Source organism: Nematolebias whitei, chromosome 14 (genome assembly GCF_014905685.2).
Source record: "Nematolebias whitei isolate Nwh7 chromosome 14, NemWhi1, whole genome shotgun sequence".
Taxonomy (NCBI): domain Eukaryota; kingdom Metazoa; phylum Chordata; class Actinopteri; order Cyprinodontiformes; family Rivulidae; genus Nematolebias; species Nematolebias whitei.
Genome location: NC_056511.1, coordinates 17,078,712 through 17,103,848, shown reverse-complemented (window position 1 = coordinate 17,103,848; position 25,137 = coordinate 17,078,712). Strand labels below are relative to the sequence as shown.

The window sequence follows — 25,137 nt, the reverse complement described above, 5'->3', positions numbered from 1 at the left end:
ATCTATCTATCTTTCAGAACAGTGAGAATTCTTAACTTTGTTGTAAATTGTGTGTGTGTATATATATATATATATATATATATATATATATTATGACGTTCTGTTGTAAGAACCTACAAACACAAACACAAGTGTTTCGTTCTTTCTCTGTTTATTTAGTCAGGGTTTGGGCTGGTCGCACGTCACAAACTTGTTTGTAAAGATTTTTTTGTGATCACTTGCTAAACTGGATGAACTGAACGTGGCTGTTTTGTCTTCTAACTTTACTGTAATTGATCTTGGCATTAAATAAAAACACAACAACAACAGTTTTAAGTCAAAACTGCCCAAACCAGTGGATTTTATTGCTACAAACAGGAACAAATGTTCAACCAAAAATAAAAGGGAAAATGTTCTAATAGCTATAAGACTCAAAAATTCTCTTTAATTTAAAGAGATACATTAGCAAAGCATTAATCTCTAAAGTAACATTTACATTGTCAAAGTAAAAATATAGATGTTTTTATACATAAGTTTTGAATCAAAAAGAAAAAATAGATTTATTTATAAGAAAACATCTTAAAAGTGCTGGTCTGAAAGTGTCCACAATAGTACTTGGTATAAAAAAAAAAACTCTGAAAATATATATAGATGTGCATTTATAAATAAAGAATCAAAACACGGCACATTTTACAACATGTGTTGACTGTATCCATGTTTCGAAGGTTAAAACAGATATTTAATTTATTTCATTCAGGAACTTGACTCTTCTCCAACAGTCAAACAAAAGGTCGAACTTTCAAACAACATTCATCCTATTTGAAGATCTAAACGTATTCCTTGCTGCTCATCGCAGACTGAGCCTTGGAGTACCGAACATCGTAGTTATACTTTTCCTCGCTCGGGGGGCAGGAGCTGCAGAGGAGGGCTCCCCCCAATATCAGCAGTCCAGCAGAACCCCAGCCAATGTAGAGGGAGGCTCCCAGTTCCCTCTTCTGGGCGCTGATCAAGGTTGGGTTGTAGAAATCCTGAATGATGGTGTGGGCAGTCCAGCAGACTGGGATGAGCACCAAAACGCCTGCGATGATGAAGGTGACTCCGGCAGCGATGGCCACTTTGATCTTTTGAACTTCATCCGATATAAAGTTGGTGCATTTGCCACCCACCACGCCCAGCAAGATCCCAAAGATCGCAACGATGACGGCGATGATGACCAGAGCTCTGGCAGCTTGTAGGTCTTGAGGTAAGGCCAGCAGGGAGTCGTAGACTTTGCACTGCATCTGGCCTGTGCTCTCAGTCACGCAGTTCATCCACAAACCCTCCCAAATTATCTGAGAGGTGACGATGTTGGCGCCAATGAAGGCGGTGACTTTCCAGGTGGGGAGACCGCAAATGACGATGGCCCCCAGAAAGCCGACGATGGCCAGAGCCATTCCCAGAATCTGTTTTCCTCCTGCCACCATGCTGAAGCGCTGTCGCTGTCTTTACTGATGGAAAGCTGCACAGTTTTGTTTGTAGAGCTCAGAGCGGTGAGTAGTTTTCCTTGCTTGCTCAGCGAAGAAGCTGACTCCTTTATAGCTGGTTTTAATGGGAGAAAACATCAGAGGAGGAGCTTGTCGACCCAAAGCTGAAACTGGTTTGCGAAGGATTCTCACTGAACCGGCTTGCTTTACACTAATCAGCACAGTTTATGAGACGAACTAAAGGACCATGAAGAGAAAATCACAGAGATACAAGACAAACTGTATAACATCAAAGCACTGTCCTGTTTGTTTTGTAGATTTAAAGTTATCTTTTAAATATTTTTGCCTGATGCGAGATATAGCAACTAACAAGGATTCACTTATCAAGTGATTCATATAGAAAAAATGCCATAACTTCTAATGTGAAACGATTAAATGTTTTTATGTAAAGTTTATTTCTATTCATCTATTATTGGGTTGTTGTTGTTTGTTTGTTGAAGAGTTGATCTTAAAATACATGTATAATATATATACATATATTTATATACAATATAGAAATGTTATTTCTATAAGTTAAAGATAGAGTCATGGTGAGTCTTATGACTCACAGCTCTCAGAAACCCAATCGATACCAGGAGCTCAGCCTTCCACATGAAGGTGTTAAAGTGTTTACGTCACAACTTCCTGTACGGAAAGTTTCTAACAACTCGATCCTTTTAAGGTCACACCTAATACACAACAACAGATCTACTAACTTTGATGTTTTTAGTGGTATTTTGATTCAGTTTTTGCCAAACGTGAATGAAATTAAATAAAGATGACATCATAATTAGGACTGTGACAAAATGTCCTTGTTCCAAAAATGGTTATACTAAAAAAAAAAACCCAAGTTAAAAGTCATTTTGACTGCATTTCAAGAAATCTTCCATTACCCCTCTTTTTGATTTTCATGTTTGAGGCATCATATTTGTGTCATCACAATATTTAGAAATAAAATAAAATAAAAATACACAATTAACTCTGAAAGTCCAACCATTTTAAGGTTTCCATTTTAAAAAATGTTTCTCTCTTAGATGCTTAGACGTTAAAGTTAAGTTTGATGGTAACTTCACAATCCGCCCTGATCTCCAAAAATATCAAGTTCACTGATGATGTAAACCAATAAATTATATTGGAGCTTGTCTATTATATATTCAGTAAATGCTGTATAATGATAAATATCAGGAACAGTATTTTTATGTTGTTATAATACCCCAGTAAAATGTGTTGTAATTAGACTCTTTACTAAAAGCTCATGATGCTAATGAAGCTCCAAACACATTTTTTAATTCCTCATGGGATAAAATGTTGTCGTTGTATAAAAACACAGAACATATAAAATAATGCTAATGATGATGATGATGATGATAATAATAATTTTCCTCTTTTTTTTCTTGCTTGCCCTCGGTGAAGGCAGACACTTCTCCTGCTCCGTCCTTGCTCTGCTCTTTTTCCAGTGAACCTTTTTCAGAGCCTTTTTCTGCATATCTTCCGAACTGTAAATTATGGATCTGGTCAGCTGGTCTCTCAATGCCATTGATCAAATTTTCTCAACAGGAAGACAGGGCGAGGGAGATTCCTCTTGCCCTGATGGAACATCAGCAGCTGGGTACACAATGGATTCCTGGGGGAAGTGGAAGATTGTGTGTCTCTCTTGTCGGTCGAGGACGCTGAAGATGTGCACATAATTGGATTTATGATAACAGGATTTCTGCTTTTTGGAGTTGGTGGTTACCTGGCTTATCGACAAATTCGGAAAACGTCGTCGGCTGTTCTGGCCATTGTTAAGCTGCTTGGCGCTCATTTGGCAGTCTGCACTGGGACCCCCACCCACTCCACACATATGTCTTATGTCTGTATGTTGTGTTTTTTTATGTGCTGTGTGTTTTTTGCAATGTCACGTTGTGTCCTGCAGGGACACGGTGAGAGATTTGATTTTTTTTTTTACCTCCTCTTCCCTCGTCTTTCCCTTTTTCTAATCTAATAAAAAAGGAGTGCCTCTCAGAGGCTGTCGCCTCGGTCACCTCGTCTACCCAAGTCTGTTGTTTGTTTGTTTGTGGTTCTTCAGATGGGCTGTACTGAAATGTAATTTTCTTGTGCACTGTGTAATGACAATAAAGCTGATTCTGAATACTACTACTACTACTACTACTAATAATAATAATAATAATAATAATAATAATAATAATAATAATATGAACCACTGAATCACATGACATTTTGTGAGAAACTCTAAGATTCAAAAGGTTTTATTTTACATTAAATTGCCTTTTTTTTTTCCACCAAAACAAAAGGTTTGTACTCTCATCTAACTCAATCACATTTAGGAGCAATAAAATGACAAAAGCCTAACAAGTGATTAGGACAGTTACAATTACAGAGCGATTGAGAAGGTTACCTTCTGCTCAGTTGAGTTACGTACAGGATGTCTGACAAAAGATAACGAGCTGCACCCAGCCGGAAAAACTGGTTCTAGTTCTAGGAATTTAATTTTCTTAAAAGCCTAACCAGGAACACATTCTGCACATTCACTAAACACCACTGTGCAAGCCAAAAGTTATTTTAACAAGCACTTCCAGTGCAGCCTGGGGTACCTCCAATGGAAATATCACAATATTCTGCTCGAACAACTGTGTAATGAAAAATGACAAGGGTTTAAACAAAAGTCCTGCGCACGATGCGCCTGTCGACAAACCATGACACAGCAATACAGTAATATATAGCAATCCACAGACAAGCAAAAACCTCACATAACTTTTGATCTTGATTTGTGACCTTGACTTTGAAGCTGTGATGAAAAGTGTGCACACCCCTCTGTCTACTGATGGTGCATGTGTGTATCAAGTTTCATTAAAAGTTACAGGAGAAAGTTTACATATGGACAGAGGCTCTACTATAACACGTCTGCCCTCGCCGGGCGAAATTTATTCAACTGGAAATAATTAAAGATGGCAGCAACCCACTTTAGTCTCTGCCCTGCTTAGACTAATTGCAATCTTTTATCTGATCTAAATTAAACTTTATTTCTTCATTTTGAGATCATTTAAAAACTGCATGTAAGAAAAGAAATGTTCATATTGTTTCAATAGAACCCCACTTCAAAACATCTGAACTATCCCTTTAACACAGAGAAACTGTACCTGTTTCTCATTGATCCTGACTTGTATTGATTTGATTCTTCTTGTTTTATATGTCAGCAGCTGTTTAGCATATTTGGAAATGATCAAATTTACAACATAAGCAAAGTAAAATAAAATAAAAAACTAATATTTGTTCCAACAAATTATGTTTCAAACCAAAAGAGTAAAACACGAATCCAGTATCAGACCTTTTACTCTGCTTTTTAAAAATAATCATCCTCTGCAGCAAAGAACCAAGACAAGTTCATCTTCAACATTTCACTGTGACTTGGACAAAACTCAAACATCAGCATGGTTTCTGAGATAAATGAAAAATATCTGTTCTGGTCTCAGTTAAACTAATCGTTTGCTCATTTCTGTCATTATGTTTAGATTTGTTATCTGAGACCAAACGTTGCCTGATATAAAATAAATAAAAGCATGGTGTGTATCTTTTAATAAAATGTTTGTGGATTGGAAATAATAAAAAATATCCAGGACTTGTGGAGAAAAAAAGAAATGTGCAGGATGCAGGATGCTTTACTAGTATCACTCAACCCTCTGTGAATAGCAAGCGGCCATCAGAGCACTATTGATCGATCATTAGGCTGATGGTCCTTGATCACGTGAACAGCTAGTTCTGGCTGTCAACAACAAACTGGTTGATCCACTATGAGAAGGAGCTGTTTATAAGACTGAGTTTACTGCAGCTCCTCAGACTGAAGAAGTCTTTTGGATTAAAGACGAAACGTTTCAAGTTTATTTATTTATTTATTTATTTATTTATTTAATCTGTCCAGAGGACCTGATTTAACTTTGTTACATTTTTCTACCTGGATTAATGAGCATGCATCATGACGTTTTAATCCCTTCATTTTACAAAACATAAAGAACAACTTGTGACTTCTCACAAAACATTTTAAATGTATAGTTATTATAAAAAAAGGAACAATTTTACACAGCAGTTCAACTTTTAGTTGACAACAGGCTTTAAAGTAGATTTTTAACAGATTAATTTATGTGTCGATTTGTAAAAAAAATCAACCTATAAGTACATTTTCCTCCTACTGCATTTATTCAGCTTCACAAACAGGTAAAGGAAACCTGAACATGCAGCACGACTAAAGTATTCAAAAGATTATTAAACATTCTTTCAACATTTTGAATTTGTCAGCACTTGCTTTTAAAAAAACTGCAACCGAGTATTTTTTCTATTTATTCTGTGATTTAGAAATATACAATAATTCATTCTAATTTCCCTTCAACTTCTATGAACATGCATTAAATGCTTATCCTTCAAACTAACAATTCACACTTTAATCGGCACTTTCTACAAGATCTTTGTATCAAAATGTCAATTTTATGTCATTAAAACATCAAATCAATCACAGTAAACATTTTTTGCAGCAGTTCTTCAGGATGTTTTGAATGGATGCCACTGTGCGCTCTGCAGCCTCAGCATCTGTAGGTACCACACAGTATCCCTCCTCCAATGACCAGCAGAGCCCCCGACACCCAGCCGACGTAAATGGACGCTCCCAGTTCTCCCTTCATTGCGTCTGTGGCCAGAGGATCATAAAATCCTGTGATGATGGTGTAAGCCATCCAGCAGACTGGTATGAGACAAAGGATCCCTGCGATTATAAACACCACACCTCCTCCCACTCCGATGTTGGTTTTAGTTCGCTGGTCGTCTCGATAGAAGTTGGAGCACCGGACCCCAACCACGCTGAGCGCGATGGCCAGCACGCTGACGCCAAGTGAGGAGCAGATCAGGCCCCGAGAGGCCTGCAGGTCCTGTCGTAAAGCCAGAACAGAGTCGTAGGCTTTGCACTGTAACTGACCTGTGCTCTGGAGCACGCAGTTCATCCACAGGCCTTCCCAAAACACCTGAGCGGTGATGATGTTCGCTCCAATGAAGGCAGTCACCTTCCACATAGGAAGAGCACAGATAAGAATGGTTCCAAGAAAGCCGAGGATCGCCAAACAAAAACCAACGAGCTGAGTCTTCATCTTGTGGATAAACAGCACAAAGAATGGGTTAAAATTCCCCACATATTGTAAAAAATAAAACGTATGTTGCTTTAAATTTCATTTGTACAACCAGCTTTCACTCGGCTGTGAGCGCTGCTGGATGTTTGAGGATGTGTTTATACACCGCAGGTACGAGAAGTGAAGCTGGGAGGGGATTTGCAAGTGTGTGGCTCAAGTTTCTTGCTTGTCCTGATTCCAGTTCTAAGAAAAGCTTTGGGCCAGGTGACAAAAACAGCTTTGTTATCCGAAAGATTTTTATCACAAGCTTTAAATGAGACAAGGCACATATTTATCCTAAGTACAACACAAAAGCAAAAAAAAAAAAAAAAAGCTTTTGTACAGGTTTAAACAAAAATATGTTTTTAGGTTTGTACTTTTGACATTTCCCTGACGAGAGTTATTCAACAAATGTTGGACCAGAGTCTGGAACTCTTGGTGGTGTGAAGTTCCTGGAAAGTCCTGCCAAGTGTTTACCAAAACTGCAAAAACATATTTTAAAACTAATTTAACTGCTTGTTTATTGCTTTCAACAATGCAGATCTTGAACTCTTGAAGTGGCTGTGATACCTAATCAGTATCGTGCAAAGACATTTTGGGGGGCGGGTGTTCAAGTGGAAAAAAAGGGCACCTTGTGCAGTGCATGAAACTGCCAGCTACCATAGTGTGAGATTACAGGCACATATTACATTATTCTAATCCATTTCAAATCAATAGCAAAATGCTCTGTTTAATATTGAACACTCAGCAGGTTAACAAATTGGCAACAGAAAAAAAAAAAAAGCCACATTTTCCATTCTTTAGTGTATTTAAAATACATTTTATACACAATTGTTCATATATTCTTCCGTGGAGGATCCTCCTTCAATCTCTCCCTTGTTTTGATCAGAGAGCATAGTCTGTCCACGCCCTTTGTGAATGTGTTCATTGCCCTTTGACATGGCACTACAGTATACAAATAGAGTTTTAGCTTTATTTGCGTTTGGCTCGTTTTCCAATGATCATCTCCCTCGCAGGACAGTAGAGCTGCTTCTGTAGCTGCCCAAAAACATGTTTAGCATGCTGGCGAGAGTCAAAGCCATGAATTTCAGACTCACTGTAAAACTAACCGTCATGGCCAAAAATTCAAGCTGCCAATTTTTTCCTCCTAAAAAAAAAAAAAAAAAAAAAAAAAAAAAAAAACACACACGAAGTGCCCTATATAGACACAATTTGTTCCCCCAATGACTGGTTTCGACTCATCCTCAGTAGCTGCTTTGATATAAAGACAGTTCTGCTTCCCAGGGTTGCAGCACTTCATGCTGAATTTGCATGTTGGAAGAATTAGAAAAGTTTTAAATTCAAAATTCCCCATATACTGCAAATTTCAAGCAGTAATTGCCCTGGTTTAGAGGTGAAAGAGCAGGTGCTCTAGCACCACCTGAAATCTGCATGTCCCTGATCAACTTTTAGACTGTTGCCATTTTAGTAAAGCTACTAGAAAAATAAAGTGGAAAAAGTCTTAAACTGGATAAGTAAAAACGTGGCATAAAAGTTATACCAAATTAGTCAAGGATGTGTCTTTTTGAAGGCACTTGGAAAATTAGTGCAAAGAGTTGTACAGAACCACAAAATGTAAAAGATATTTTATTAAAAATCAGTAAAGATAAAATTCAAGGCTCAAGTTCCAGAGTTTCCTAAAGAAACAAATTTAAAAAAAAAAAAAGTCAAGTTTCAAACATAGGCTCCAGTGCTGGCAGCTGCTGAGCGGGGGGCAGAGTACTTAACAGAGTACCCACCGTCCTTCTGCTGCCGACACTGACAGCAAAGGAGACCCCCACCGATGATCAGGAGTCCTGCTGAGCCCCAGCCGATGAACAGCGCTGCTCCCAGCTCCTTCCTCTGTGCGTCGATCAGCATTGGGTTGTAAAAGTTCCTGATGGTCACGTGAGCAGACCACGACACAGGGATGATGCACAGGATGCCAGCAACGATGAAGAACACACCTGCAGCGATAGCTATCTTGCTCTTGAACTCTTCTTGTTCAATGCAGTTGGTGCACTTTCCACCAATGACGGCAAGCAGGATTCCCAAAAAGGCAATCAGGATGGAGATGACCACCAGAGCCCGGGCGGCCTGCAGGTCTTGGGGCAGTGCCAGCATGGAGTCGTAGACCTTGCACTGCATCTGACCAGTGCTCTGCTGCACACAGTTCATCCAGAGGCCCTCCCAGAAGACTTGGGCCGTCACAATGTTGTTACCAATGAAGGCAGACACCATCCACATTGGCAGGGCGCAGACGATGATGTCGCCCACGAATCCAATACTTGCCAAAAGAACACCAAGAATCTGAAGCCCTGCAGCTGCCATCTTGACTGCTCCTGAGCCAAAAGCTGTATGAAAACACAGCTGCTTTAGTGATGACCCTCACCTTCTGATTTTTATATATCTACATGAAGGTGCAGGTCTTTACCCGGATTGGTTGATGGAAACTGGCAGAACTGAAAACACCTGGGATCTTTTACTGGTGCTGCAATCAAGCTGAGTGGTTTTACCTGAGCATGAGCTTCAGCAGACACAACATTCACAGGAAATACTAAATCTGCAGGTAAACAGCAAACAATTGTTTATTTTCTACTAAAGGTAGTTCTTATCATATTTAGTTTATCTTTATTTGATCTTTTAAATCTGTAGAAATAAGGTCACTTATTAATAAATGAGACTTTTATGAAAAAAAATCAGTTAATTCAATTTTCAATCAAAAATTTCAGAATATTGCTATCATTAAATTTTTATAAAATGGAAACCAATATCAAGAGACTGTAGAGATGCATGGTTAACTGATCAGTGCAATGAGATGAAGGTGAGATATGAAACGTTGACATTTCTGCTAGAAATTAAAGGAAATGTTTGATGTGTATAAGATCATCTGAAATAGATTAATGGATTAGATTAAACCTGCAGGAGAATGGAAGAGGTTTAATATTGGATTGCCAAGTATTGCTGTTTTTTTTCCCCGATGATAATTATGTATTTTTTAGATTTTATGTAAAGTCTATTGTATATAAACTGCTATGCTCAAGTTTTAAACCACATAATTTTTTGTTTTAAAGGAGCCACGTTTCCTTGTAATTTGATCTTGATCTGTAGATCTCCAGACTTTCTGAAGGTCTTTTAAAATTTTTCTTAATTTTATGGCTGCTTTTGCACTCATTTCATACCATGACAGCAGATTGAATAGTGTTTAATTTAAAATATAACATTGGACAAGTGTAGGACAAAATAAAAAAATGATAGATTAAAAAAAAAAGCTACATCAAATGAACAATATCTGAAACTCATGTCTTTAAGAAATTCACTTGGGAGTTACCTTACGTCTGGCAAACTGTTACCTTTAGTATTTTTCATAAATTTATTTTTTTAAAAAACAACAACAAAAAAACAACTGAACAAATCATCTTTTTGACAGGTTGCTACAACAGTCTATTGAGTTGATTTAAAATAGTTTTTTGTTAATCCGTTCAGTTTGAGCCTTTTTATCCCTGATTGATTTATAGATTAAAGATCTAGAGACACAAAATAAGTGAAAATGCAGCCAAAGTCCAAAGATTTTGTTTTTACTTTCAGAGACACTGCTAAGTTACTAAACCCATGCAGAGGGAGACAAACTCATGTTTTATAAGGATTTTAACATTGACTAAATAATTAAGTTTAAAAAAGCATCCATCCTGTTATTCATTCATTCATTCATTTGATCTAAATACAAGGGAGTGGGGAGTGGTGGCGCAGAGGTTAGAGAGGTGGGCTTGTGATCCGAAGATCGCCGGTTCACGCCCCGGCCCCGACAACATAAAAAAAAATTGTGGGTGGGGTAGGTGAAACACCCACACTTGCCCCCACCCTCATTCGCCCCACTCTGGGCCCATGAGCAAGGCCCTTAACCCCACCATGTGCTCCCTAAACAGGTCTCTCTTGAAAATGAGTTCTCGTGGCTCAATGAGACTAACCTGGATAAATAAAGGCTAAATAAATAAAAAAAATAAAAAATAGATAGAAGTGAGACAAACTGGAGATTTAATTGGGTTCTTTCTTGCTCTGGTTCTCAAATTGTTCATCTGCATTCTGTGTCAAATGAGCTCAGACCTTTTCATAACTTTTGAGTTTTGATCTCAGAAGTAAGAAATTTGAGATATTTTAAGTTTTTAATATAACTTGTGCTGTAAAAGATCTCTTTGTGTCTGTCTTTTACAGACAGAGGATTCCAACAAAACTCTTCTTTTTGTTTCTCAGGGCATTACAGGGCCTCTTTATGGGAGAGAAAGGCCTCTGCACTCAAAGGCAGCATGATGGATGTTTACATGTGAGTGCTGGGGCCAGAGCGCCCACCCAGACAGGGGTCGTATAAAACTTCACAACAGGAGGAGAACCTTTTCATTTGGCTGCGGAGGAGCAGAACACTAACAGAAACAGCCATGGCATCTTTGGGGCTGCAGATTCTGGCGGTCACTCTTGCCGTGCTTGGCTGGATTGGAAACATCTTGATCTGCATGCTGCCTTTGTGGAAGGTTTCTGCTTTTATTGGCAACAACATTGTGGTTGCTCAGACCATCTGGGAAGGCCTGTGGATGAGCTGTGTAGTGCAGAGCACAGGCCAGATGCAGTGCAAAGTCTATGACTCCCTGCTGGCCCTGCCGCCGGACCTCCAGGCAGCTCGAGCCATGATCGTCATCTCCATCCTCTTCTCGCTCTTCGGCCTCCTGCTTTCCGTGGTCGGCGGGAAGTGCACCACCTGCATCGAGGATGAAGCGGCAAAAGCTCGAGTGTGCATCTCTGCAGGGGTTTTCTTCCTCCTGAGTGGAGCTCTGTGTCTCGTGACCGTCTGTCTGCCTGCTAACACCATCATCAAAGACTTCTACAACCCCATGGTGCCCGATGCTCAGAGGAGAGAGCTGGGCGCGTGTTTGTACGTGGGCTGGGGGGCTGCAGGCCTGCTGCTGATCGGCGGAGCTCTTCTGTGCTGTCAGTGCCCATCAGGAGGAGACCGCTATAACGGCCCTAAATACACCCCACCAAAATCCACAACACCTGGGAGAGAGTTTGTCTGAGCTGCTGTAAACACGAGACACAGCCTCCCCCAGGGAGGAAATGACTTCACATACAGAGCAAGCCGGTCTCTTATCAAGCTGGGATTTGCATTGAGGCAAGTTCAGTCTAACAAGTGGCCACCTGTTTGTGACAGATGAGGGATAGTACCGTGTCAGATTAACCTGCAGCTTTTTAAAATTTCTTAATTTTGGCATGTATTCCAACGTATTAGACTTGTATTTTATTCATTTAGTTTGTTTTTTAATACAAGTACTTGCTTGGCATTTGAAATGTATTTTATGTTTATTTTTAATCAAATAATAAACCATTCTTTTACAAATGTCATGTTTACAGGTTTCTGTTTGCTTGAAACAAAAATATCTAACATGCTATTCTAGAGTTGTAACGTCAGAATGTTGCAATAAATGAAACAATTAGATGCAAATAAATTACCCCAAAACATGTTCAGGGAGAACATTTGTTGAAAGTTGGCTACTATTAAATTAAATTTACCTGCAAGAAAATGAGGAAATGAAAGCAAGAAATGGGATTAAGACTTTTTTTAAATGCAAAAAAAACAATTTACAAACATGAAAAATTGGCACAATTTAAGTTTAATTCAGTCCCAACAAGTTGTAAATATGCAGCTGATAGATCCACACCATTATATGGTAATCCAAAAATATAATAGATGAATAAGAAGGGCTACTCATTCCACATCAAATACAGTTTTACACAAAGTACTTCTTATTTTATCTCGTATCTGGGATTAAATCAAACATTCAGCACATCTTAAAATGTTTAAGTCAAAATGTGATTTAATTTCTGCTGCAATCTAAATCAAAATAAAATCATTACAGATGCTCGTTTGTTAAATGAGTTTCTGAAAATAGATTTTAAAAGATTTCTGAAAACTTTGTGAAACCTGCAACATCAATTCACAAATTAAGTTTTTTAAATGTGTTTCAGTGTTCTCCAAAGGCCAGAAAACAAATAAATGTATAAAATAAAAATATATAATACACACACACACAAACATATGTATATATATATATATATATATAAATTTTAAGAAGGTTTTGGGTCTGAATGTGTAAAGAGGCTCTTATCATCCTGCCAAGACTTGGCAGATGTTTTCTAAATGGGTAAAGTAAATATCCATTCTTCGAGCATGTAAAACTGTTTCTGAGCAACATGAATCCAAGCATACAGAAAGGAGAGTTGTCTCTGACGGTGACATCCATTTAACTCATGACAGAAACTCTAAGTCAGTGTCTCAACACAAAGGCGCTTAATTACAGATCAGCAAACACCTCAGGCACATACAGTAAATTCCTTGCAGTTTGTTCTTCTGATTCCTGAGCGTTTTACCATCACGAGGAGAACAGTTTCAGTTTTATTACAATGCAGGTGAAAAATAAAAGACACAAGCAGAAGGGCAAACTAAAAAATCTTTATTACTGACACTTGAAATATAAACGATTAAAACATACGATTCAGGTTCATTCTGCAACAGTGAAATGGATTAAGGGACTTTGCTTGGATTTCATATTTTTTTTTATATTTTAGAACATGAAAAAAACAGAATATAAGCATTTTTGAAAACAAGATCAGAAAAAAAATCTTGTTTCTTTTCCAAAGCTACTGTAAAATTAAAAATGTTAGTCTTAGTGGATTAAACAAAAACCAAAAAGTTGTATTTAAAAGCAAAGGACTCACACATAGTTCACATTTGAATATGTACTTCTTGACGGGACGAACTTGGCAGGTATGTAAGGTCTGCTGTCCTTGGTGGGGCAGTTACTGCAGAGCAGGCCTCCTCCCAGCAGAAGCAGCCCACCGGAGCCCCAGCCGATGTAAAGAGAAGCTCCGAGCTCCCGTCTTTGAGCTGAAATCAGCAGAGGGTTGTAAAAGTCCATGATGAGAGTGTGACCTGACCAGGACACTGGAATGAGGATCAGCAAGGCGGCGATTATAAAAATCACTCCGGCTACAATGCAGGCTTTAGCTTTGGCTGCCTCATCCTCAATGCAGTTAGTGCACTTCCCCCCAACGGTGGCCATGAGCATGCCGAACACCCCCACCATTACAGAGATGATCACCATGGCTCTGGCAGCCTGGAGGTCCTGAGGCAGAGCTAGCATAGAGTCGTACATTTTGCACTGCATCTGCCCCGTGCTCTGAACCACGCAGTTCATCCAAAGGCCCTCCCAGATTAACTGCGCGGTCACGATGTTTGCCCCGACGAACGCGGTGACTCTCCACATGGGCAGAGCGCAGGTGATAGTGGTGCCCAACCAGCCGATGAAGGCCAGCAGGAGACCCAAGAGCTGCAGACCCTGAGAAGCCATGATGGAGCCACAAAAAAAGGAGAATCTCACTGCGATGTTCACGTCTCGAGGATTATTAAACGCTCAAGCCGTCACCGGTTGAGCGGTTTTACCTCCTGCTTGCAGTTTGCTCTGATGCGTAGAGGTCCTATACAATAAAGTTTGTGGTTCAGACTTCAGGGTGGAGTTAATGTTCTACCAGACAAAGGGGGAAATCTGAGACCTGATACCTACAGCCCTTGGTCGTTGTTCCCACACATGCAAGCCTTGTTACCTCAAGAAGCGTTTAAAGGTTGGGAACAATGGCTTCAAGTGCCAGCTGTGTTTGAACACACACAAACGCCACAACTTTCCACAGATTGCACCGTAATAAGAAGTGCAAGAAAACATATCCACTTTCTGTTTAAATGTTGAGCGGTACTGCTGATATCCATGTGTTTTTACAGTCAGAGATGATCATGTATTTATGGTTCATTGGTTGTATTAACAGGAAACTGTCTAAATGAAATCAACTCTGAGTAAAAAAAAATTACTTTTACAAAACTGAACCAACAGTTGAAACAAAAAAGAAATAGGGGTTTCATTTTTACTGTGCTACTGAATGGGGAAACAAAGCCCAAATTCCTTTGCCAGAAGGCTCACAGTTTGAACAACGGCAGTTTGCAGTCAACTTTTTTTCGTTTCCGAGCCCCACCTAAACCTGATCAACCAGAAAGTCGAACAATGGATACTTCTCAAAATGCTGTGAGGTACTTTTTTAAAGTGGATTTTTAAAGTTGTGTTTAAAACTCAGTTCAGAAACAGACTGATAAAAATTAATAAATGTGTTCTAAATGAGCTAATGTTCAAAAAACAACTTCAGCGAAGTTCAGCGAAAGATTTTTTATTTTATTTTGACGCCATTTAAAGGGATGGAAACAGTGTGGTAACAATGTGAAATTAAAAACAGATGAGATCAGAGTTGTAAACAAAAACATGTTTATTTACAGTGCATTTGTGACACAATGTATCTCAAAAACATGATTCTTTTAAAAAAAATCCACTTGACTGGAAAGTAAGTATACATATTTATGCATTTGAATAGTTTTAAAAGTGATAATATGCTATGAGGAAAGTTCACTAATATCCATACAAAAGCCAACAACTACAAATAGAAGTACTGTAATTAACGACAATGACATTTCTCTTTGAGGTGCAGTTCTTCTCTTGCTTCAATCAAATCGGGGGTAAGTTTTCACCAGCGTGACCAAGTAGCACCAGTTCATGTGTCCCAGTTAACGTGTCGCGTTGTTTCAGACGTAGTCTTTTCCAGAGGATGGTGCTGAGATGTTGGATCTGGCAGCTGTGTACTTTGCGGCGTATCCATTTTCATCCTTACGTGGGCAGTTGCAGCAGAGCATTCCTCCTCCGATCAGCATCAAAGCAGCCGCGCCCCAACCGATGTAAAGCGAAGCGCCCAGCTCTCTCCGCTGAGCGTCGGTCAACATGGGGTTATAAAAGTCCCGTATGATGGTTTGAGCTGTCCAGCAGACGGGTACGAGGCAGAGGACCCCGGCTATGATGAACATAACCCCAGCCGCAACACCCACCTTCATCTTTGTTGTTTTGTCCTCCACACAGTTGGTGCAGTTGCCACCAGCCACGGCGAGCAGGATGGCCATGATGCCCACCACTATGGCAACAACGATGAGGGCCCGGGCGGCCTGGAGGTCAGTGCTGAGGGCCAGCATGGAGTCGTAGACCTTACACTGCATCTGACCGGTGCTCTGGACTACACAGTTCATCCAAATACCCTCCCAGATGGTTTGTGAGGTCACAATGTTGCTGCCGATGAAAGCAGTGACCTTCCACATGGGAAGGGCACAAACAACAATGGTGCCAATCCAGCCTATGAGCCCCAGGGCCGTGCCCAGGATTTGAAACCCAGCAGACACCATCGTCAACGGATGATTTGTTCTTTGAGATGAAATTCAAGTGAAATTTCTTGCCCTTTTAGTCTCAAAAGTCCTCTTTGTGCGTTGTAGCTGTTCTGCAGGAGCAACTCCGACTGTGCGCCTTCTTCTGTTTCCTGGTAGTCTGATGAGTTTGCTGAGTGGGGGAGGATACGGAGGAAAGCAGGTGCATATGTCTGGAGTAGGAGGAGTAGTGGAGGAAAAACAACACACCCTCATCAGAACAGTGCAGGTCCTCCCCCCACCATACCTCCCCAAGCCTGTTTACACATCACCCCAACGACTTTCTTCTTTAGATTGTCAAAGAAAATATAAAAACTTTATTTATATTGACAATCAAACACAAAGTTCCACCATAGTATGGTATAAATATTAAAATTTGATGAAACAAGAGTGGTATTGTTCATCACTGCCACCCTCCCTACACACACACACACACATACATACACACACACACACACACACACACACAGTTTCACCTGAATAAGCAGGTGGGTGGAGTCCTTCACAGATGGGTGAGGTGACCCAGTGTGTTTAAAATTACAAATCCCTTGTGTCACCGTCACCAAATATGGTCCTGTGTCGGGGGATGCTGTGTTACACCTTCAGAAACCATGAGTTCACAATAGGTTGATGTTGTTGTCACACAGACATCTGGAAACTATGAACTTCAGAGGAAGTTACATCACATTGTTGCTAGAAGTTACACTAAAGGCACACTAATCTTAAGATCAGGTCTTCAACAGGCTCTCTGATTTCAATTAAAGCAATTAAAATAATTTAAGTCATCAAGTGTGACTCACACTGAGTCGATTTTAAAGCAAGAAAAAGTTGTGAAATGTTACAGTTTAAAGCATCAACACTTCAGAGCAGTTTTACATTGGTGTTAAGTTTCTGTTTGAGTTTGTGTTAACAAAAACGCTCATGTCTGTTGATTTGTTCCAAGCAGGGGTGATTTTAGTCTCTTTTGAGGGGGTGCTGAGTACCCCTACATTTTGACTCGGCCCCCCTGAAAAGTAAAGAAACCGTCATTATGATTTTTAAGGAAATTCAGTTCTCAAACTTTAGATTCACTAATAATATGAATAAATGTGGAATAAAAATGGAATAAATGATGACACTTATAAACGGGTCAGTAAAATCTATGATTTTTTATTTATTTTTTTGCACTAGTTGGATTCTCGATGCCACCTGTCAATCAATCCAGCAGGCTTGCCAGCAACTGACCAATCAGCGACCTCAATCTGTCCCAAAGTGAGTCTTACCTGTACGAAGTGCACCCACTTTTCCTCCAACAACATCATTGTGGTTTTGCATTACAAACACTGTGCTCAGAAGGATTTCATGAAAAATCATCAGAAAAAAATGGTTAAACATTGTCATTGGGGAACATGTAATTCATACAGCATTACTCTGAATGTTTAGAGGGTGGAATACAATTTATTCAAATTCCAAAACCTAAACAGAGTCTGGAAAAATGTATGATATGGATAAAACCCTGCGGCCAACTTCATGAACAGCAGTGATAAACAGGAAGTACCACATCTGTATGAAGGCAACTGCAGGTAAATCCTCTATTTTCTGTCATAATTAGATTGTATACTTAATGGTTAGATTAAAGGCTAATGCTTCAAACTAGTTGTGCTTTGTTTTGTGTGTTCTGTATGCAGATATATGTTGCATAAGTTTAGTCTTTGTTTGCTATGATCATTTAAAAGTCTTTTTGTGACTGAGCTCCTCGTTTACCGCCATACCACCCTGAACTCATTCAATCTCATCTGATCTCAGAAGCTTAGCAGGGTCAGGCCTGGTTGGATGGGAGACCAGCTGGGAATAACAGGTGCTGTAAGCTTTTTCACTTCTCACAAACCACACCATGGGGAGCGCTGTCAGTACTGGGGGCTAAGCACCCCTTAAGGGTTAGATCCTAGAATCGCCCCTGGTTCTAAGTTAAATTTAACACATTATCTTCCATTTCATTCTGTCAAAATTCAGCCAGTTTCTCAGGTTGTACACTTCACTCAGACCTAACCGCCTGCTCTTAGTGAATAATTTACTTTCGACACTATTTTTAGCACAGTCACAACAAAAGTTGAGTCCTTGATACAGTGACCGTGATGAGAGGATGTTGCTCAGTATGACTCCTTTAGTTAAATAAAATAAATTGTTCATCGCCCACTGAATGAAAGCCGAGTCTGTGGAGAGTGTTGTTGTCTGTTGGCAAAATATCTCATGAACCGTAGAAGAGATTTATTGAAACAATCAGGAAGTAACCAGACTACTTAACATTTGTAGTCACCTTGATTCAAGATGGCCACCACAGCTAAACAACCCTGGCAAACACCAACATGGCTACATCTTAATACATTTTACAGATGTTGAGCTAAAATTTGCTTTGGTAGTAGCTGTGAGTCATTTGTATCAAACACTTATGGGTGCTAACAGATTATGTAAGATCTTTGATTGAAACTTTGGCGTGCAAAGTAACAGACAATGTGCCTTTCTTCAAGGAATACACTTTTATTCTCAGTAAAAGACTTTATTACACTTCAGTAATATTAAGGAATGAGTGAGGTCATTTTTATTTTATTCCTTTGTAAAGAGGTTAAACTAATAATGCTTGCCGAAAGTACATTCAAAAACACGTGTAAAACAACAAAAAAACATTTACTTTATAGCTGTCTTAAATAATGATCTTATTAGATGTTAATTCAATTGAATCCCAACTTAATAAAACCTAAAATAAAAATATCCTGATGCATACGTATAATCCAGGTAGATAAATCTAACAAGATTAAGAATTAAGAATCCGTCCACCTGATTTAATCTTGTTAAATCAAATAAAAATAGGCCTTTTTTAAACCAAAACAACAACTTAACACAGTTTTCTTATTTCCTGACGGATTTTTTTTTTGTTTTTGTTCACTTGATTGACAGAATAACACCATTTCTGCAGATGTGAGTCAGCTTTTGCTATAATCTGGTACGGCGCATCAAATGGTGACATTTATGTTTGATTTGTACATTGTCCCTTATTTAATAAAGTTCATTCAATCATTCATTCATTTAGCTTGGATGTAATTTTTGTGGTGATTGTCAATTAAAATAATAAGAAACTGGTTTTATGCTTTAGGGCCCAAACTGAGCATACACATTGAACATAAATGTTTTTTTTGGTTTTTTTTTGATCATGTACATCAACATTGGAGAGTGATGGCACAGAGGTTAGGGAAGGCGAGCCTGTGATTAGAAGGTCACTGGTTCGATCCCCCGGACAGACAGCATCAAAATGTAGGTGTGAACGGTGAAGCACCCACACCTGCCGCCCTCCACCCTCATTTTTTGCGCCCTCGATCAAGGCCCATAACCCACTCCATCTGCATCTGCTCCCCCGGGCACACTAGCTCTCTGCTCCACACAGAGGGCTGTGGTAGCTCGGTGGTCTGTGATTGTGTCATGAACGGCAACTGGGATATAAACAATTGCCAAGTCTTTGTGTGAGTTATCCAATAATGCCCAGTCTGGTCATCTGGACCGTTTCTTTTTTGTAGAAAATTGAAATGTAGAGACATTTCGCCCTCTATCCGGAGGGCTTCATCAGTCTGAAGAGTTCCAAGTAAACTGTTTCTCCACCAAGCAGTAAACTCCTTAAGTGGACCAACCAGTTCGCTGGAGATAAGATGGCTTCTGGGGGCTGTCCTTTCTCCGTCAACTCCTCCTAGGCAGGCAGCCACAGCCTGAGGGCGAGAGGGCGAAAGGTCTCTACATAAAAGAAACTGTCCAGATGACCTGAACATTATTGGATCTGGTTGAGCATGAACTCTGTGTGAGTTAGTTCGTGGTGGCAACCCCTGAAGAAGGGAGCAGCTGAAAGTAAAAGATGTAACGTTAAAAACACGTTCACCAACCAGGATTTGCACTTTGTATAATAGTGTAGTCCATCAAGAAGAGCTGAAAATCATTCAAGAATAAAGCATAACTTGAAAAAAAGATACCTCAATCATTCCAGAGTAAAATTATCTCACACACAAAACTGTTAATTTTTAGAATGTAGTAGATTATAGGCTTCATAGAAACAAAAACACTTTTAGATTTGTGGCTAAGAAAATGCTTTTTTTTTTAAACTTTATTTCTCAGAGTTAAACAACTAAGGCAAACACAAACATAACAAAAAAAAAATTTAATAAAAAAAAAAACATGAACAAACAGTCAAAAAAAAAGTCTGTCAGCCTATTGGAGTAGTGATGAAAAAAGGATAAAAATTTACACATCAGTGTGCGTAATCAAGCACAGGACAAAGTCGAATGGAACGACCTGCAGTTCATTAACCAAGAAAAGAAAAAGCTTTTTACCAAAATTTTAGATTTTTATTTAAAAACCGCTTCTGAAAAGTTCATACCTCTCAAATACATTTCTCTATGATGTTTAGAAATAATCACTCAATTTTGAAAATCTGAGGATTTAGTCAACAAATTGCAGCCACTTCAAACAACAGTGTACACACAGTCTGCATCAAGTTTTTTTTTTTTTTTTGTGAAGCAAGCTGATAAATATTAGAATACAGTTTTTTACATGCACACTTTGAAGTTGGACAGATAGGAAGTTTGTGAAACAGCCAACAAGCAGAGCTTGAGTCTCAAACTAAAACTGAACATTTCTCAAAGGAGCAAGTCAGACTTATGGAGAACAAAGTTGAAAAGAGTGAAAAGAATGTCGGAACTGAAGACTGAGGTCAAAGTTCAGAGACTTCTGTGAATCAAACTAAAAGCTGATTGTGTGACGGACGTGTGAACCTACAGGATTGTTTTGTCCACTGAAGATCAAATAAGAAAAGAGCTTAATAAACTTTATGGCGAATAAGATTCTGGTAGGGAGCTTTAACAAAGGTCCGTACTTTAGTTTATCTGACAAGTCTGCAGCTTTGCAAAACTTTTGCAACAGCTCACTCTGTTTTTCCACGCTTTCACCAAAGGGAGGCACCAGCTCCCGCATTAAAAACATTTCTTTAATCCTACTGTGTCTGTGTGCATTTGGTGGAGTACATTCTTGATCCAAATCTACAGAAGAGTTTCAGTTTTGACCCAGAGGACAAAAAGGCAACATATAATTTTTAAAAATCTTTATACTGTTGGTTTAGACTTGTCCTGTTTAGTATGAAGTTATTTTAATTAGAATCAGTTGCTGCAGAAAGCTTTACTTGTATAAAGTAAATTAGGATTTTGGGGGAGACGAGTGTGAAAGTGAAGCATTTTCTGTTTTTTTTAAAAGCTTTAAATGCTGCTTTGTTCATAAACCACATGGCAGTCATTAAATGAAGCTCCTGCCTCTTTTAGAGCACATTGAAGTGCTTAAACTCAAACGGTGGTTCATAGTCACCACTGACCCTCAATACCATTTGAGAAAAATCCCCCATTTCATAGAAAGAAGCAATTTGTAATGGAAACAAGTGGATTCCAAACAAAACATGTCCATCAGGGTGTTGGAAAATGGATGTATTTTGTTAAGATTGTTTAACTAAAGGGTGTAGGTTGTTCTCCGTGTGACAATAACAGTTTCAGTTAGATTTTCCCAACACATCCGTATCTTGGTAAAGACTGTCAAGACTGAATCAGGAGGGTTTCTGCTGAGCTCATGCACAGATCTAATGAATGTCTAGTTTGTATAATCTGCTTAATTAATTTTATGACATTAAAACCATGTAAAATTAAACAAAAGGACAAAGACTGCCCACCACCATATGGAGTTACAACATCAGTTCAATGGATAAACATGATTTAGTTATTTAAAAAGTACATTTCTAACATATAACTTTGGATTGCGACTCATGCCGATAAATTGGGAACAACATTTGTGGGAAACTTTCAAAATGTCTCAAAACCTTAACAAGGCTACTTATTTGCATCTGAATGACAACCTCAGCTGGAGCAACAACACCACCAGCCTGATCAAGAAAGCCCATCAGAGACTCTACTTCCTCAGGCAGCTGAGACGAGCTGGTCTGGGAAGCTCAGTCCTCACCTCCTTCTACAGGTGTGCAGTGGAGAGCATCCTGTGCTCCAGCATCAACGTGTGGCATGGAGGCTGCACAGCTGCAGAAAGAAAAGCTTTGCAGAGAGTGGTGAAGGCTGCACAGAAGTCTGTTGGAGTCAGTCTCCCCACCATCACAGACATCTACACCTCTAGATTCAGCAAGAGGTCCACCTGCATCATGAAGGACCCCACTCACCCAGCACACACACTTTTTGCCCCACTGCCCTCAGGAAGGAGGTCGAGGAGCATTAATTGTAGAACCACTAGACCAGAGGCGTCAAACTCGCTCACAAAAGGGGCCTAAATTAAAGCCTTTTTTCAAACTAAGGCCCAATTTTCAAAACCACACTAACAAAAAATCAGATACCCAACATTTTTTCTTGGTTACAGATTTCTTATCAAGAGTTCGATTGGTGTCATTTTATGTTCTCTGTTGTGCCTTCAAAATTATAATCAAAGATTACTGAAAAAAATAAAGAGATAGAAGTATTTTACATTTCACATATCAGCTTGGGGGCCAGATAAGATGTCAACGAGGGCCCCATTTGGCCCCCGGGCTTTGAGTTTGACACATACCTGTATGCACTAGATTGAGGAACAGCTTCTACCCTGAGGCTGTTAGACTCATGAATCTCTATAATCACTGTGAAAAAATCACATCCTGTTGTCGCTGATCTGTTTCATGTTGCTGATGATCTGTTTCATGTCCATGCGTGCTCATCTACTCACACAGACTCTTGTTCGTGCTGCTATTCGGCGTATTGTTTTTATTGTTTTTATGCTACTAGTGCTCAGTGTATATTTAGTTGATGTTTTTCTTACTTCATATCTTAGATTTTATTACAGTTTTTCTTTTACATTTTATTGTGGGATGTAACTGGGACCCTGAGTACACAATCTCGTTCCACCATATGTACCACATGTGGTGAATGAGAATAAAGAAACTCTGACTCTTATTTTCTTCACGCGAGTCACAGGGATTTGTTCTCATGTTGCAGGAATGTTGAACACGGTCAAATAAGTCACGCCACACATTTTCTTGCATAATAGTATCAGTTTTGTTGCAGGTGACTCGAACACGACTCAAACCTTTCTCAGTTTAGTTGAGAAAAGTTCCTTTAAGTTACGTTGTCACATTCTTGTGTCTTAAACTAGCCCCTAACCTAATGACATACTACTGCAGCAGAGGTGAAGCTAATAATAAATAAGCAATTTTATCTAGAATCTAGAAAGTGATAGGTGAAAAAAATGGGTTAAAAAAAAAAGCTAATAAGTAATATTATGATTTCCTTTAACAGAACAGTTCCAGTTTGACAAATTTAATTTTTACCTGACACACGGTGGCTCAGTTTGAAGAGCTGTTTACTCAATGGGAAGTTCCCCAGATCAAATCTCAGCCGTGGACCTTTCTGGGAGGCGTTTGCTCGTTCTCTCCGTGCATGTGTGGGTTTTCCTCAGGTACTCCAGTTTCCTCCCATAGTCTAAAATAAAAACATGCATGTTAGGTTAATTTGTAACTCTAAATTGTCCCTAGGTGAGAGTAAGAGAGTGGGTGTTTGTTTCGTTTGTCTCGAAATGTACCTGTGATGGACTGGAGACCTGTCCAGGCTGTCCCCCCTCGCACAGTGATGGTTGTATATGAGCACCAGTGACTCCTCGACCCAAGAGGAAGAAGCGAGTAAAAGATAATGGATGGACAGATGGACTTACCTGATATTTTAACTATTTTAATTCCTATGAAAATGTTTCTTTCAGACACATTCTGCTTGATTTGTGGCTTGCTTGCATGCAGGACATGAACTTGTGGTCACATGAACAATATGTTTGCATTTAAGTAGAAGTTGCTCTTAATTTGAAGCAACAATTTAAACTTTGGTTATACGTACAGCCCCAAGCAGACCAATAGTTAGTGCCGGACTTCTCAGACTATAAACAAATTTTATTGTGCTGCGTAAACTGAAGCAAGCTGGCAAAACCTAAAATGAACATTTTTTAAAAACAAATGTTTTGATGATTGTAGCCACCAAGAAAAGCTGCTTTATACTTTTGCCAACTAAGTTCTAAAATCCATTGTACAAACTTTTATCAATCTTTGTGGTTCTGCCCGTAACAAGAGCTGCAGTAAAAACTGTATCTCAGCACGATTGGAATCTTTCACCTCTAACTTGACCTTCTTACATCAGCCAAGAACATACCATATTTTTCACGGTATAATTTGCACATTTTTGCATAAATTAGCATGCCCTGCAACTTATTCAGTGACGGGACTTATTTATGCCCCCCCCCCCCCCCCCCCTATTTATAACCCAATTTTTGGCTGAGATCTGATGATTTCATTCATTCTGACATGGAAAATATTGAACACATTACCATTTTTAGCCACTAGAGGGTGGTTAAGGTATATGGCAAGCCAAATGTCTCATTAATATGTAAAAGTGGCTTTTAATGAGACACTTTGCTTGCCATACAGAGCCACCAGTCTTGCTAGAACTCTTGGAGCAAACGTCAAAACAGCTGCATTTCGTCACGCCGCCCAGGCGAAATGCAGCTGATTTGACCATTAAAGTGAATTTATTAAGTAAAAGTTCAACTGAGACACACCTTTGCTATGATGTCAAGCAAACAAATAATTGTTTTTAAGTGTTACTCTTGTTACATTCTTGTTAAAGTCCTCCTGTGCATGCTCCTGCGGCCACCATTTGGCAGCCAATCGATTTTTGGCACAACACCTGCCCACGTTTCCAGGTTGTCAGCGGTGACGCATAATAGATGCAACTTATACAGCGAAGCAATGTATTTATGTTTTTTTTCCCACTTTATTATACATCTTTGGACCGATACGACTTATACAGCAGTGTGACGTGTACGGCGACAAGTATGGTAACATGATCAACGTGTTCTGTGCTCTTCTCATCACTGCTTCAGCACTTCCTTTAGCAGTAATATGTTTATGGCCACCTTTCAGTCTGTATTTAGGTCACTGTGATCATGAGATGGCCGTTATTTCAGACCCAGTTTAGTCACAACCTGAATTTATCTTGGCATTTATCCAAACAGATAAGACTGGTTTTCAAATTTTGAATCTAAAATACCATTCCTCACATCACTTTGAGCATGGTAGATTTGTTTT

The 25,137-nt window shown here is 39.2% G+C and overlaps 6 protein-coding genes across 7 annotated transcripts; 1 reads left to right on the top strand and 5 right to left on the bottom strand.

The window, feature by feature from the left end:
- Positions 1-701: 701 nt before the first annotated feature.
- LOC119420523 (claudin-4) lies at positions 702-1,517 on the bottom strand. The gene has a single exon (XM_037687933.1). It carries the CDS (start codon positions 1,440-1,442, stop codon positions 807-809), a length of 636 nt encoding a protein of 211 aa, XP_037543861.1. The 5' UTR covers positions 1,443-1,517; the 3' UTR covers positions 702-806.
- A 4,503-nt stretch (positions 1,518-6,020) lies between these two features.
- Positions 6,021-6,613, bottom strand: LOC119419983 (claudin-like protein ZF-A89). Its single transcript, XM_037687351.1, has one exon. The coding sequence runs from the start codon at positions 6,611-6,613 to the stop codon at positions 6,056-6,058; it is 558 nt and encodes a 185-aa protein (XP_037543279.1). The 3' UTR covers positions 6,021-6,055.
- Positions 6,614-8,244: 1,631 nt separating this feature from the next.
- Positions 8,245-9,036, bottom strand: cldnd (claudin d). The gene has a single exon (XM_037687932.1). The coding sequence runs from the start codon at positions 8,978-8,980 to the stop codon at positions 8,345-8,347; it is 636 nt and encodes a 211-aa protein (XP_037543860.1). The 5' UTR covers positions 8,981-9,036; the 3' UTR covers positions 8,245-8,344.
- Positions 9,037-9,142: 106 nt separating this feature from the next.
- LOC119420521 (claudin-like protein ZF-A89) lies at positions 9,143-11,875 on the top strand. 2 transcript variants are annotated; one of them, XM_037687930.1, is made up of 2 exons: positions 9,143-9,218; positions 10,901-11,875. In XM_037687930.1, the coding sequence occupies exon 2, from the start codon at positions 11,083-11,085 to the stop codon at positions 11,713-11,715; it is 633 nt and encodes a 210-aa protein (XP_037543858.1). In that variant the 5' UTR covers positions 9,143-9,218; positions 10,901-11,082; the 3' UTR covers positions 11,716-11,875. The 2 variants fall into 2 exon arrangements, with proteins under 2 accessions (XP_037543858.1, XP_037543859.1); XM_037687931.1 differs by having other exon boundaries at positions 9,154-9,218; positions 10,862-11,875.
- Positions 11,876-13,410: 1,535 nt separating this feature from the next.
- Positions 13,411-14,046, bottom strand: LOC119419982 (claudin-4). Its single transcript, XM_037687350.1, has one exon. It carries the CDS (start codon positions 14,044-14,046, stop codon positions 13,411-13,413), a length of 636 nt encoding a protein of 211 aa, XP_037543278.1.
- Positions 14,047-15,046: 1,000 nt separating this feature from the next.
- On the bottom strand, positions 15,047-16,118 carry LOC119420520 (claudin-like protein ZF-A89). The gene has a single exon (XM_037687929.1). The coding sequence runs from the start codon at positions 15,960-15,962 to the stop codon at positions 15,318-15,320; it is 645 nt and encodes a 214-aa protein (XP_037543857.1). The 5' UTR covers positions 15,963-16,118; the 3' UTR covers positions 15,047-15,317.
- Between the last annotated feature and the right edge of the window lie 9,019 nt (positions 16,119-25,137).